The 14,196-nt window shown below is 64.5% G+C and overlaps 1 protein-coding gene across 1 annotated transcript; it reads right to left on the reverse strand.

The window, feature by feature from the left end:
• Positions 1–1,660: 1,660 nt before the first annotated feature.
• Positions 1,661–7,781, reverse strand: EMIHUDRAFT_427295 (hypothetical protein; the record flags this gene model as incomplete). Its single annotated transcript, XM_005772363.1, has 15 exons — positions 1,661–2,692; positions 2,767–3,207; positions 3,278–3,299; positions 3,401–3,499; positions 3,571–3,745; positions 4,029–4,193; positions 4,555–4,747; positions 4,782–4,856; positions 5,025–5,102; positions 5,408–5,448; positions 5,529–5,622; positions 6,073–6,264; positions 6,420–6,506; positions 6,755–6,836; positions 6,916–7,781. The coding sequence occupies 15 exons, from the start codon at positions 7,779–7,781 to the stop codon at positions 1,766–1,768; spliced, it is 3,537 nt and encodes a 1,178-aa protein (XP_005772420.1). The 3' UTR covers positions 1,661–1,765.
• Between the last annotated feature and the right edge of the window lie 6,415 nt (positions 7,782–14,196).

Here is a 14,196-nt window from a genome sequence, read left to right on the forward strand (position 1 = left end):
CCCAGACGAAGCCCGTGCGGCTCGTTTGGGAGCCGCGCGCCGTCCCTCTCTCGCCCGCGCTGCTCGCCACGCCGAAGCCCACGTCCCTCCGGCCGCAGGCGCCGCCGGGGAGTAACCAGCGCCCCTCCCGAGCACCTTCCCGGCGGGCAGCGCCTCCGTAGCGGCGCTGGCGGCCCCTGCGAGCCGGCCGGCGCCACGAGTGAGTATTCGAAGGCGCGCGCGTCCCCTCTCTCCCCGGCCCGCCGCGTCTCTCTGACCACCCCTCCCCCTCCCGGGTCAGGCGTGCATCGGGCGTACAAAATGGCCGCGGGGCGAGCTCCAGCGACGCTGTCTCTTTGGCCCGAGCGGTGGGTAACTCCCTGGCCGGGCTCAGGCCCTCTCGGGCTGCTGCGAGCTGCGCGATGCGAGTCCCCTCCGCCGCACGGCCGTGCCCTTGCCCCTCACCCTCCGACTCCGCCGCAGGACCGGTCTGGCGACCCGGAACGACCGCCTAGAGCAGCATCATCGACCATCCCGACCCCGTGGGGGCCGGGGCGGGCCAGCCAGACGTGAGAGCGCCCCTCCCCCCTTCTCGTGGCGCGTCCCCTCCTTCCTCCCCGCAACCCGCCACCCGGCTCGCCGCCCCGTTGCCGTCGCGAGTCAGCCCTCGGTCAGGTACTGCCAAAGGCGGCCACAAGCAGCACCATCGCTACCAGCGCCACCGTGCCGGCGCTGGTGAGCTCTGCGGCCCGTGTAGCGGCCCCTTAGCCCGTCGCCCGGGCACATGGCGCCCTCACACCGCTCCTCGCCCCCGTCTCGCAGGCCAAAATCGTCGACATCGCGTCGGCACTCTCTACGGCGCGCCTGGGCTCGCAGAGGGCGGCCTGGGCGGTGCAGGGTGGCTGGGCTGCCCCCCTCGCGCGGTGTGCCAAGCCTCGGGGGTCGGGGATACCATCTCGGGTCGCCGAGGGGGCGGGTCGGACGCCCGATCCGGCTGCTGGCCGGAGGACGTCGCCGGTTCCGCGATTTTGGGCGCCCCAGTCGCCTCCAGCCGGGCCGAGCGGCGCCAGCTGGTAGCTGGGGCCGCAGGGCGGTCGGGCCGACACCGTATGCTAGTCGGAGTGGATTGTCTAGGGGTGTAAAGGTCGGTAGAGTGTCCGTTTGTGGCCTCCGGATGGGCTCTGGTCGGGAGCCCGCCGGGCCGGCTGAGGCTGTGTGTCCGTCCACTGTGGACCCAGTGATGGCCTAGGAGCCCTGCACGGACGGTGTTTATGCTATATAACACCTGCGGACCGGAAGGTACCGCCGTGGCGCCGCGAGGGGCCGTCTAAGCGCCAGCGTGACCCTTCCCGGGCCCCCTTGGGTGGGCTCCGGTGCACCCGGTTGAACTGCGTGCGTGCGCGAGAGGACGCCGCAGAGCCGCCCCCCTGCTCGCAGGCGAGCTTCCCAGGCGCGCTCCAGAAGGCGACGTCGAGGTTGAGGTCGGTGAAGCCCTTCTGTGTGATGAAGCTCAAAGGTGGTCGTGTACCTCTAAATGCGGAGCGAGCGCCTTTTCGCCCTACCTGGCTGCGACCTAGCGGCATGACTCACGCCGCAGTTGTGGGGACGCTACCGCGGTTTTGCGCTGCTCACGCGCACTGTCTCCGCGGGTCCGTCGCTGCTCTGCGGGCCCTCTTCTCTCTGTGTTTTGCCATACGTCAGTACCTGCATAGTACGCACTGTAGGGGGCTCCAACCCGACTCTCTCCACTCTGTAAGAAGACTCTCCGCCCGTGTCCACACACACACTACTTTGCCTCGAGCCGTAGCCTCGGCACGATGTTCATCGACTGCAGCTCCTGGAAGAGGAGCTTGCAGGCGTACGGGATCTCTAGCTGCTGCAGGTGGTCGCGCGAGCGGCACGGCTGGCACCACTGCGGCCGCGCTATCAAGCCGCACTTTGAGCAGACGTGCACGCGGAAGCCGTCCGACGAGGTCATCAGCCGCTCGTTGAGCAGCATCGACGCGCCGTACCCGATGAGGCAGTCGCGCTCCATCTCTCCCAGCCGCAGGCCGCCCTCGCGCGAGCGCCCCTCGGTCGGCTGGCGCGTGAGCACCTGCCTCGGGCCGCGCGCGCGCGCGTGCATCTTGTCGATGACCATGTGCTTGAGCTTCTGGTAGTAGATTGGCCCGCAAAAGATGTATGCGGAGAGCGGCTCGCCGCTCAGCCCCGAGGTCATGAAGTCCTTGCCGAGGTAGTGGAAGCCGTGCCGCACGAGCACCTTTGAGCACGAGTCGACCGAGTCGCCGCCAAAGGCGGTGCCGAACCGGATCTGCCCGTCGAGCACGCCCGCCTTGCCCGCGAGGAGCTCGATCATCTTGCCGACGGTCATGCGCGACGGGAAGCCGTGCGGGTTCATGATGATGTCGGGGCAGATGCCGTGGTCGCTGAACGGCATGTCCTCTTGCGCCACCACGCGCCCGACGACGCCCTTCTGCCCGTGGCGCGACGAGAACTTGTCGCCGAGCTCCGGCCGGCGCGTCGAGCGGATGCGCAGCTTGATGAGGTGCGTGTCATTCTTGTTGCCGGAGAGCATCACCTTGTCGACGTAGGTGTGGTCGTGGCCGTGCGGGCCCTTGTACGTGAGCGGCGTCGGCCGGTACGCGGCGGGCGGCAGGTCCGCCTCCCCGCCGGGCTGGTCCTCGCGCGTGTTGTTTGGCGTCACCTTGTTGACCTAACGGGGAGGCGCAGCGGAGGTCCTGCGAAAGTGCGGAGAGGGCGCGGGTGGTTTGGCGTCCGCTCGCTGACCAGCACGTCGCCGGGCGCGAGCCGCTCGCCGACACCGCAGATGCCGTCCTCCTCGAGCACGCGGTACCGCTGCAGGTTTGGCGACGGCCGCGGCTTGTGCCTGCCCGTGCCGGCGGCCGGCTCGGCGGGCGCGGCCGGCGGCGGCGCGGTGCGCTCCGAGGCGCCGTTGGGGAACTTTTTGAGCGGGCAGGTGAACTTTTTGAGCACCATGCAGCGGCCGAGCCCGCGGTCGAGCGAGGCGCCGTTCAGCATGAGCGCGTCCTCGATGTCGTACCCCGAGTAGGACATGACGGCGACCGACATGTTTTGGCCGGCGGGCAGCTTGTTGAAGCCGGTGAGGTCGATGGTGCGCGTCTTGACCATCGGCTTGTGCGGGTAGATGAGGAGGTAGAGGATGGTGTCGATCCGCTCCGACTGGTTGTACGCGATCGAGCCCATCGCCTATCTCGGACGATCTCAGCCGATCTCGGCTGATCTCGGACGATCTCGGCGATCTCAGCCGATCTCGGACGATCTCGTCGTTCTCGGCCGATCTCGGTCGATCTCGGCCAATCTCGGCCGATCTCGGCCGATCTCTCGGCTCGGGGAGGGGGGGCGGGGCCGCAGGCAGGCGGCCTGCTTGCCCATCGCGCACTGGTACGTGTTCCGCGGCGACTGGTTGTGGTGCGGGTACGGGATCAGCCCGGCACACACGCCGAGGATGGTCAGCGGGTCGATCTCGAGGTGCGAGTACCTGTGCGACGGCTCAGAGACGGCTCCGAGAAGGGTGCGAGGGTGGGTGGCGGTGTCGAGGCGAGGCAGTACGGCGCGGCTCGCGGCGGCGTCGCGCGCAGCTCGGCCTCGCGGACGGCGATCTCCGCCGAGTTCTCCTCGTTGACGTCGAGGTACTCGACGATGCCCTCCTTGACAAAGTCCGCAAACTCGCGCTTGCCGGCGGCCAGCTCGTCCATGTGCCTACGGGGTGGCGAGCGTGTCACGGCTGCGAGGCGCGGTGGCCGTCGGCTGTATGCCGCTGAGCCTCGGGGAGATGTGGGGAGATGTGGGGAGATGTGGGGAGGTATGGGGAGGTATGGCTGTGAGCCGCTGCTCGAGGAGGGTGCTAGGAAGTGTCTAGGAAGTGTCTAGGAAGTGTGCCGCTGCTCGAGGAGGGTGCTAGGAAGTGTCTAGGAAGTGTCTAGGAAGTGTGCCGCTGCTCGAGGAGGGTGCTAGGAAGTGTCTAGGAAGTGTCTAGGAAGTGTGCCGCTGCTCGAGGAGGATGCGACCGTTGTCGACCACGAGCAGCGGCCGGCAGACTCGCCCGCTGTCGGACGCGATGTTGACACAGCGGTGGGTCGGGTGCAGCTGCACGGACACAAACTCGCGCAGCACGGCGGCACGGCGCAGCTGGCGCATCGTGAGCAGGAGCTGCTCCGGACGGCGGTGCACGCCTGGAGGACGACGGGCAGCCGAGGGCGGGAGTGCGGTCACGGGCAGCCGGCGTACGCGGGGCCCCTTCATGAAGGCGAGGGAGGGGTGCGGGTGAAGTGGGCGCGGCTGCAGCGGCACACAGCGGCAACACGGCCGAGTGTCGTCGGGAGCGGTCGTGGGAGTACAGGGGCGTGTTGTGTGCTCCGCAGCTAGGGCCCGGGGCGTGGGGAGATGTGGGGAGATATGGGGGCGTGTTGTGTGCTCCGCAGCTAGGGGTGCACGCCGAGGATGAGCCCATTGAGAAACACCTGCATGGGGAGAGGTGGGGAGAGAGGGGGAGAGGTGGGGAGAGGTGGGGAGATGGCTGCAGCCCATTGAGACACACCAGGTGCGCGCCGCGCGTGTACAGGTCGTCGGCGCAGAGCAAGTGCAAGTCTTCGACGCCGAGGTTGAAGCAGAGGCGGCGGATCGGCTCCTCCTCGTCGTCCGTGGTGACGTGGGCGGAGAGGGCGAGGTTCTTGACCAGCCCGCACGCCTCCCCCTCGGGCGTGTCGGACGGGCAGAGCATCCCCCACTACAGTCCGTCGTGTCGTGGACGAGTCATGGACGTGTCTCTGCTGGCGGCGGCGAGCACGCCGCCGCCCGCGCGCCTGCGAGGGCTGCAGCGAGCGCGGGCCGGACACCTACATGGGGAGATATGGGGAGATATGGGGAGATATGGGGAGACATGGGGAGACATGGGGAGACATGGGGAGACATGGGGAGACATGGGGAGATGTGGGGAGATGTGGGGAGATGTGGGGAGATGTGGGGAGATGTGGGGAGATGTGCAGCGAGCGCGGGCCGGGCACCTTTCGCGTCTTTTCGAACTGCGACATGATGCGCGTCATCATGCCGAGCGCGGAGATGAAGGAGAGGCGCGAGAGCACCTGCGTTGGCGCCGGAGGTATGGGGAGGGGAGATGTGGGGAGATGTGGGGAGATGTGGACGAGATGAAGGAGAGGCGCGAGAGCACCTGCGTGGCGCCGGAGATGTGGGGAGATGTGGGGAGATGTGGGGAGATGTGGGGAGATGTGGGGAGATGTGGGGAGATGTGGGGAGATGTGGGGAGATGTGGGGAGATGAAGGAGAGGCGCGAGAGCACCTGCGTGGCGCCGGAGATGTGGGGAGATGTGGGGAGATGTGGGGAGATGTGGGGAGATGTGGCGAGATGTGGCGAGAGCGCCTGCGTGACGCCGGAGCGCTCCATCTTGAAGCGCTTGACCGACCAGTTCCCTACGGCGCAGCGTCGTCCAGGACACACTGTCACGGGGCCGTGCCGGGGGCGTGCTCTCTTGAAGCGCGCTCGGCGCGACGCTCGCCCGACGAGATGGCGGAGACGAACCCATTGGTGAGGATGTCCTCGCGCACCATCCGCGTGATGTCCCACTCGTCCCGCCGCGTAGACACCTGCACGACAGCAGGCGCATCAACTCGTCGTCTCTCAACTCGTCGTCCCCTCGCAAGAGTCCATCTCCCCCCCCCCCCCCCTTCTCTCTCTCTCCCCCGTCTCGCCTTTGACAGCTCGTGCGTGGCGAGGCGGCGCAGCTCGGCACACAGCTTCTTGAAGAGGTCCTATCATATATCATACTATTATTATATTGCACAGCTTCTTGAAGAGGCATCATACTATTATTATATTGCACAGCTTCTTGAAGAGGTCCTATCATACATCATACTGTTCTCATGTCGCACAGCTTCTTGAAGAGGCGTCATACTATTATTATAGAGGTATCATACTATTATTATATTGCACAGCTTCTGGAAGAGGTCCTATTCCGCGTCGAGTTGCGCGGCTCCTTCCACACGCACCTCACGTCTCGACCGGCGCAGAGGCTTGCTCGAGATACGGGGAGATACGGGGAGATCTGGGGAGATCTGGGGAGATCTGGATCTCTCGAGGCGCGCCTCGAAGAGGAGAGAGAGCAGCTGCCCGGCCAGCTCGAGCCGCTTGTTGCCGTAGTAGTCCATGTCGTCCATGCAGGCGGGGTCGTGCTGCGCCTGCACAACACGCCTCGGACAGGTCAGGGACGTGTCGCGGACATGTCGGTCCTCCGCCGGCGGGGTGCTGCGCCGAGATCATCCGGCGCAGCATCTGCGCGACGAACACCATCTTCGGCCAAAAGTTGTAGTCGACCACCTAGACACTTCCTAGACACTTCCGAGACACTTCAAGACATCTTCGGCCAAAAATTGTCCTCGACCACCGGGACGTGCGCGAGCAGCACGTGCGCCAGCAGCTCGCGCGTCTCCTGTGAGCAGCAGGAAGTGTCTAGGGAGTGTCTAGGAAGTGTCTAGGAAGTGCGCCTGTGAGATCTGGGGAGATCGAGATCTGGGGAGATATGGGCAGCTCGCGCGACTCCAGCCAGGAGAAGAGATGCGGCGGCGGGGTCAGAAGCAGACAGCTGTGACCAGCGCGACAACAGATCGCGCGACTCGGCTGCCATATCTCGGCTGCCATATCTCGGCTGCCATCTCGGCTGCCATCTCGGCTGCCATCTCGGCTGCTCTCCTCGAGCCGCGAGCGGCGCGGCGTGCGCACGTCTCCGCGAGGGCCGGACCGAATCTTGCGCGAGATCCACTCGAGCGCCTTTGCCTGCGAGAAGATGCCGAGGTGAGAATAACTACAGTAGTAGTAGTAGTAGTAGTAGTAGTAGTAGTAGTAGTAGTAGTGCCTGCGAGAAGATGCCGAGCTTGGCGCACTCGTGCAGCGACGCGGAGATGGCGTGCGCAAAGCGAGGCTCCGAGCCGACCAGCTGCACCACCTCCTGGTCCGAGGTGAGGCCCATGGCGCGCAGGAGGACGACGACGGGGATGTCGTCGCCGAAGGTGTTGTGCCGCACCGCGAAGAGGCCGTTCTTGCAGATGATGTGTGTCTTGCTCTTCCGCTCGTGCGTCGACGACGTGACCGCCGAGGTGATGTTGCCCTTTGTGTCCCAGCCGACGATGATCCGGTTCTTGCTGAGCTGCTCCTGGATCAGGATGACCTTCTCCTGCCCCTTGACGATGAAGTAGCCGCCCGGGTCGACGGGGCACTCGCCCATTGAAGCGAGCTCCCGCTCCGACCGACCGTGCAGCATGCACTTCGATGAGCGCAGCATCACCGGCATCCGGCCGACGACCAAGCCGCGCCGCAGCTTGCGCGCAGCGCCGACGGTGTACTCGACGTCCACCTTGATGGGCGCGGAGTAGGTGATGTCGCGCAGCCGGCACTCCTGCGGCGTGAACCGGTCCGACTTCCACGTCCGCTCCGAGTGGAACTCCTGGTCGGACGGCTCGCCGAGCGACACGTTGACAAAGCGGAGGTAAAAGTTGGGGTCGGCGTCGCATGTGACGAGCTCGTTCGCCTTGACGATCTGCTGCATCTCGATCCCCACCAGGTGGTTGTACGAGTCCAGGTGCTGCTTCACCAGCCCGCGAACCTTGAGGAACGCGGGAAGCAGCAACCACTTGTCGGCGACCGAGTCGACGGGAGCCTCGAGCGACGGCCCGCCGAGCAGCGCCGCGCGGGTCTCCTCGTCCTGCCCGTGCAGCGCCGCGTCGGCCTGCGCGCGAAGCGCCTCCGCCATCGGAGGCGCTCGCTCAGCGGCTGCGAGGCTCTCGCAACGAGCCGGGCAACGAGCGGCGACGGCGAGGGCCCCAAAGGGAGAATTTGCGCTCGTATCGCTGGTCCGAGTGAGCAGGCGAGGGACGACGGCGCGAGGGCCCCAAAGGGAGAATTTGCCCGCCACGAGAATTTTACAACTAACTCCCTCGCACAACACTGGGCACGGGACTGGCGCGCACTGGCACTAACACAGGAAACTAGAATTTGCGACTCTCTGTCGTCATCATCTTGAGCACTTGAGCACTGGATAGGGTCGGTTCCGCATGGTACAGGACCCCTCGATCGTCTCGCCCACCCTCACTGGTGTGTTCATTGGGGGGGGTCATAACAAACACGGTACAGGATTGAGGTGCACGCTGCAGAAGCAGTGTCGTCCCCCCTCTCCCCGACGGCGATGGCGGTGTGACCGATCGAGCTACAAGAGGAGCTTGGTCAGCAGGATCAGGGGTGGGTCGAGCAGTTCTCACTTCCACAATGGGTGAGCTTCAGACCTCGGGCCTGCCTCCCCCTTCACCCTTCGGCTCGTGTGGGTTCGAACCACCGCCGGGATGGAAGCTTCCTGCTTCCATCTTGAGAGACAGCGCCGCGCATCACCTGTATCTGTCTAGCGTCCACCCATACCGCGTTGGTGTCCAGTCCGAGCCTGGCTGTTCTTCACCTTTCTACCTAACCTAACCTGTCGGCAGCGGGCCCTCGCGCCGCGCTCTCCGACTCTCCGCCCGCCAAGCGGGCCTCCTCCGCCGACTCGTCCGATCTGCCGGACGAGGTGCAGCAGGACGCCTATACTGTCTTGAGCACTTGAGCACTGGATAGGGTCGATTCCGCGTGGTACGGGACCCCTCGATCGTCTCGCCCTCCCTCACTGGAGTGTTCATTGGGGGGGGTCATAACAAACACGGTACAGGATCGAGGTGCACGCTGCCGAAGCAGTGTCGTCCCCCCTCTCCTCGACGGTGATGGCGGTGTGACCGATCGAGCTATACAAGAGGAGCTTGTTCAGCAGGATCAGGGGTGGGCCGAGCACAGTTCTCACTTCCTCAGTGGGTGAGCTTCAGACCTCGGGCCTGCCTCCCCCCTCACCCTACTTCGGCTCGTGTGGGTTCGAACCACCGCCGGGATGGAAGCTTCCTGCTTCCATCTTGAGAGACAGCGCCGCGCATCACCTGTATCAGAGGTTCAGAGCGTCGGGGATGGTGGGCACTGTGTGCACTTTTGTTGTGTGGAGGAGGCCAGAGGGGGGGTTCAGCCGGGCGGTAGAATTTCCAGAGCAACTTGTGGGCGTACGAGACGTGTGCATTGCTAGTGTAGACCCCCTCAGGCCATCTGCTTAATTGTCAAAATTCCTGTTGTGCAAGAGGGGAGAGGGCTCGGACGGAGCGCGTGGCGGGAGAGGGCAGGGAATGGGCGTGGGGGAGGGAGGGGGGGCTCACGTGCAAAAAGCATCAATTAATAATGTTAATGAAGAGATATTGCTCGGCCGTTCATGAAGTCCGTCTCGATCTGGAGGAGACGGGTAAAGTTTTGAGGACCAGACCACGTTCACATTGTCGTAGCCGGAGAGGATGTTGACCTTTAGCTCTTGGAAGCCAGCCTTCCGCTTTGGGTTTCCCCCCCCCCCAAACCATTGGGCCAACTTTTACCGAATGCCAAAGTTGCATTTTACCATTCGGGCAAATTCGACGATCGGACGCGGACCCGCCGTGCGAGTTGCAGACCCGGAGGAGGCCGAACCAGCTCATCCCCAGAGAGGCCATGCCCAAGGGGCAGCCATGTGGGGCCTTTTGGCCAAACTTTTACCACCTCATTTCCCCTGCAGGAGAGGCGGTCCGCAGGGTCTGCGGCGCGCTCGGCTTAGGGAGCAGTTCGATCGACGCGGCGGTGGCGGCGGGCGAGCTGCTCGAGCTGCTCGAGAGCTTGCCGCGAGAGGCGGTCGAAGCCTCCGTACCGTGCGAGGAAGATTTTGTTGTGAAGTGTCCGAGCGGTCCCGAGCGGTCCCGAGCCGTCCCGAGCGGTCCCGAGGGACCCGAGGGACCCGAGCGGCGCCCGGGGCGGCCCGAGCCGTCCCGAGCCGTCCCGAGCCGTCCCGAGCCGTCCCGAGCCGTCCCGAGCTGTCCCAACGGCCTAGATGCTAAAATTCGACCGGCGGGGGCGCGGCGCTTGGGCCAGCTTCCTGCAGGCGCGGATGCCATGGGAGTATGGTCTTGGGGACAAGGCTTACGTCGGGCAGCGGCAGATCATCACAGAATGGAGGGCCGGAACCTGTCCCTCGAGAAACAACGGTTCGACAAGACGGTGCAGCACTACGTACCGTGGGCGTGTGGAGCACCTCATTGGCCAGGTAGTGGACAACCGTATGGCTCTGTGCACTACGTGGCGTGGCTCGTGCATTCCTTTTCCCTGTTTCTTGTATTGCATCGCCCGCCTACTCCTTACCAAAGCCACCGCACCCTAGGCGCGCTTGCGCGAATCGTCTGGAACGATGAACGGGGAGCCCCGCTGTTGCGGCTGCTGCTGCGGGATGGCTACCGGACTGAAGGCGCGACCGCGCACATGGCCAGCCGCCACCGTAGCCGTTTCCACCGGCACCGCAACCGCCCCACCGCCCCAAGCCGGCGCCGCTCCCACCGCCGGCCGCCGCCGCCGCCACCGTCTCCCTTGGCGCTGCGTCGCCGCCGCCGCCGCACCGCCTCAACCTCGCCCTACCCTCGCTCTGCAGTGGTACCTCGGCGTGTTCCTCGTCCTCTCGATCCTCGGCATCCTCAGCTTCGTCCCAAACTTCGGCAACACCGGCTACCTCTTCGTCATGGACGAGGCTGTCGACGAGGCCAACAAGTACTGCGCGGGCGACGTCAAGTATCTGACCATCGACGACGTGCTCGGGCTCGACCGCGGTCAAGACACTTGCCCCCAGGCGTGCAAGTGCGACGGCAAGCCGTGCGACTTCGACGAGATCTCCACCCTCTGGGAGGCTGAGGCCGGGTTCGGGTTCGCACTCCTCGTCCTCACGATCCTCACGTACGCCGTGGCCTTCACCGGAGCCCTCCAAGAGTCGCCGGCTCTGCTCAAGCCCTTCGTCTACATCATGCCTGCGCTGATGGGTCTGGGGCTCATCACTGGCATCCTGGCCGCCGTCGCCGACACCACGATCTGGAAGGCGTGGGTGATGTACGACCCGCCGGACGATTGGAAGTGCTCGCTGATCTACGAGCCGTTTTATTTCGCATTGTGCTGCGCGGAGTTCGTGCGCTGCCCCCTCCCCCCCAAACACCACCCAACCACCCACTACTTCGCTTGTCCAGCGGGCCAGGTCCCACCGCCCCGCCTCGCAGGAGTCTGACTTCAACCGTCTCATCGTCGCTTCCATCGCCATCGGGTGGACCGTGTACGTCGTGAGCTGGGTATTTGTGGCGAGCCAGGTCTTCGAGGTTCGCGTGTTCCTCGCGCACCTGGCCAAGCAAACGGGAGGCCCGGCAGTGACGGGGCACCCGGTGGCCGTGGCGATGGTCCAGGCTGCCTAAGAGCCGGTCCAACGCGAAACGATCTCACTCCCGCGCACGTCAAAGGTGCGGCTCTGCTCTCCAAGTCCAACGCGGGCAACTGGTCGCCGCCGTGCACACACCATGGCTACAGTACGTGTGTCTCCGCCTGACTTGCCGCCCCCATGTCTCTCCATGCAGGCGAAGGCCCCCAATGTGATTTCCGACCGTCCCCTCTTCTGAGTTCTGTTCACGACTGTCGTGTGCGTGATCTCTTGGTTCCGGGGTGTGCCTTTGCGATTTGGTGTTTCTCGTTTGTTCGACGGTGAGGCAGGGTTGGGGGTAGAGGGTAGCAGGGTACGGGGTGTGGACCCCCTGAGTTGCACACAGGGGTTGTGCGCTGGGCCCTCCTGCTCGGCTCCAGCCAGCAGACAAGTCTTGTCAGCAACAGAGTAGATGGATCTGACCTCGGGGCCGATGTGACCCAGGTCCCAGCGCTGGCTGGTAGCGTGGTTTTACCTCACACCCGGCCGACTACACGGTGAGCCATACGGCTGAACTCACGGACCTTGCAGTAAGTAAACCTTTTCCTTCTAAGCAGGGCTACACAATGACCCCATAGTGTGTGGGTGTTTCTGGCGAGTTGTGATGAGTAGAATTAGATTAGCCAATGGTATTTTGAAGTTCATATATGAAAATACCAACTTGCCTATGTGCACGTCTCCGCGGCGGCGGCCCGGAGGCGGCCCGGCGGAGCGGTCAGAGCAGCACTGCGCCGGCCGGCGATCGACTCTCGACTATACCACGGGCTCTATTGAATGGCCTCAATGTGCTCTCTAGCGCTCCAGGCGGGCTGCTGCTCAGAATCTGGGCCGTCGGCGCTCGCTCTCGCGCTCTTCATAACGGCGTTGCCCCCTCCCTCCCGCGCCGACGTTACACCGATCGGCCGTCCGCAAAGTCAAGCGTGTCATGCAGCAATCGGATCTTCATCAGTCGGGTCGCGCGGTCATTATCATCAGTTGGGATGAGGGGGTTTGCCGACCGGTTCTGAATGAAAAATCTTTGGAGCGGGGCTCGCTCGGGCCGGGGGCTTGCTCTCCTACAACTGTGGAATAAATAAAATAAATAGAGCAGTCATCTCCAGGGAGAGATGGGCGACGCACACGAACACAGAGGGACAGTGCGCACCCCGCCCCGCTCGCAGGGTGTGCATCACACAGGTGGACTGTGTGACTCCTCGGGTTTCTGGGACTCAGAGGTGTGCTACATGTACAATGGAAGCAAGCTCTACTCGAGAGTCGAGTAGAGGGTGAGGCGCTCCAGAGCAGGAGTAGTTTATTTTTGCTTGGGCGGCAGCCATGCTGAAATTCTCGAAAAAACCTGGCCGGCCCCTGCCCCTACCTACCTACCTACCTACCCTACCCTACCCTACTTATGGGAAACTAAAAAAGAAATCATGGGGCGGGTGAAGGTGGGTACTATACCAACTAAAGGGATGGTTGGTGGTACTCTCCTGCAACCTCAGTCCTTCCTGAGACATGACAGGCCACTCTCAACACTCAAGCCCTACAAACAAGCACCAGATCACCCACTTGGGGAGGAAAGAAAGAAAGAAAGAAAACAGACACGCCAAACGAGGGATGGGACGAGGACAGGGTCCCCACCTGCACGAGCAGGATTTTGGAAGAACGATCAGGGGGACAGGTGGGGCTCTCCTGCTCCTGGGGAGGGTTGACATCGTGATTTCGGCAAAATTTCTTTTTCTGCCGTGAAATTCCGGCGTGAAGAGAGGGAAACCCCGACGGGAGGGCCTACACCTACCCGACCTACCCCGGCATGACCGGCCAAGCAAAAAGAAACTTGCCATGTGAGTGGTCACTTCCAGGATCCGCGGCGGCAAGCAAGGGCGCCGAACTCTGCAGTGCGCGCCGCCCCCCCCTGGACCACCCACGCCATCGCCCCCATCCACATCCCGGCGCCACACCTACGCCACGCCCGCCTCCGACTCCCGAGCCTCTCCCAGCCCGGCCTCGCGCCGGCCGAGGCTGCGCCGCCGAGAAGGCGTCGCGGGCGCGAGAGAAGGAGAGCTGGGCAAGGCTTCGCCGCGCCGTGATCGCCGCCGCCACCCTCTGCGCAGACCAATAATGCCCTTCGTCCCGACCTTCGGCGCCCGCTTCCACGAGATGGTCTCTGCCGGCCATGACTGCATCGGCTGGTCGGAGGACGGCGAGACGTGCTGGGTCAGCAACCCGGAGCGGCTCGCGCGCGACATCATCCCAAAGTACTTTGGGCACTCGAGCTACGCCTCGCTCACGCGCTCGCTCCACGCCCACTCCTTCAACAAGATCACCTCCAACAACATCTGGTCGCACCCGTCCTTCCGCCGCGAATCGCCCGCTCTCGCAAAGACCATCACGCGCAAGCGGCCGCGGCCAGCAAAGGCGGCCGCGCCGCCGACGGAGGGGCTGGGCCTGCCCCCGCTCGTCGCCGGGGGCGCCGCCCTGGCGAGCAGCAGCAACGGCGCCTCGAGCGACGACGAAGCCAGCGGCGGCAATCCGTCTGCAGCGGCTAAGGCGCCCCGGCTCCGCTTTGCGCCAGAGACGCCGAGCCCGGAGGTTGCGGCGCGGCTGGCGGCGCTGCGCGAGCAGCTGCGGGCGGAGAAGCAGGCCGCCAAGACGCTCCAGGAGACGCTCGACCGCCTCGAGGACTCCTCCACCAAAGCCCGCCGCGAGGAGCTGCAGGTGCCACTCGACCCGATCTCCCTTGCCGCCACCACCCGGGCACACGCCCCTCCCGGACTCAGCTTTACGTACTTGCCCTTCTCCTCTTTATGATTTGCTTCCTTCACGGCGTTCATCACTTTCTTCCTCAATTCATGTCATAAGTGAGGGAAGTGAGTGA

Source organism: Emiliania huxleyi (genome assembly GCF_000372725.1).
Source record: "Emiliania huxleyi CCMP1516 unplaced genomic scaffold EMIHUscaffold_36, whole genome shotgun sequence".
NCBI lineage: Eukaryota > Haptophyta > Isochrysidales > Noelaerhabdaceae > Emiliania > Emiliania huxleyi.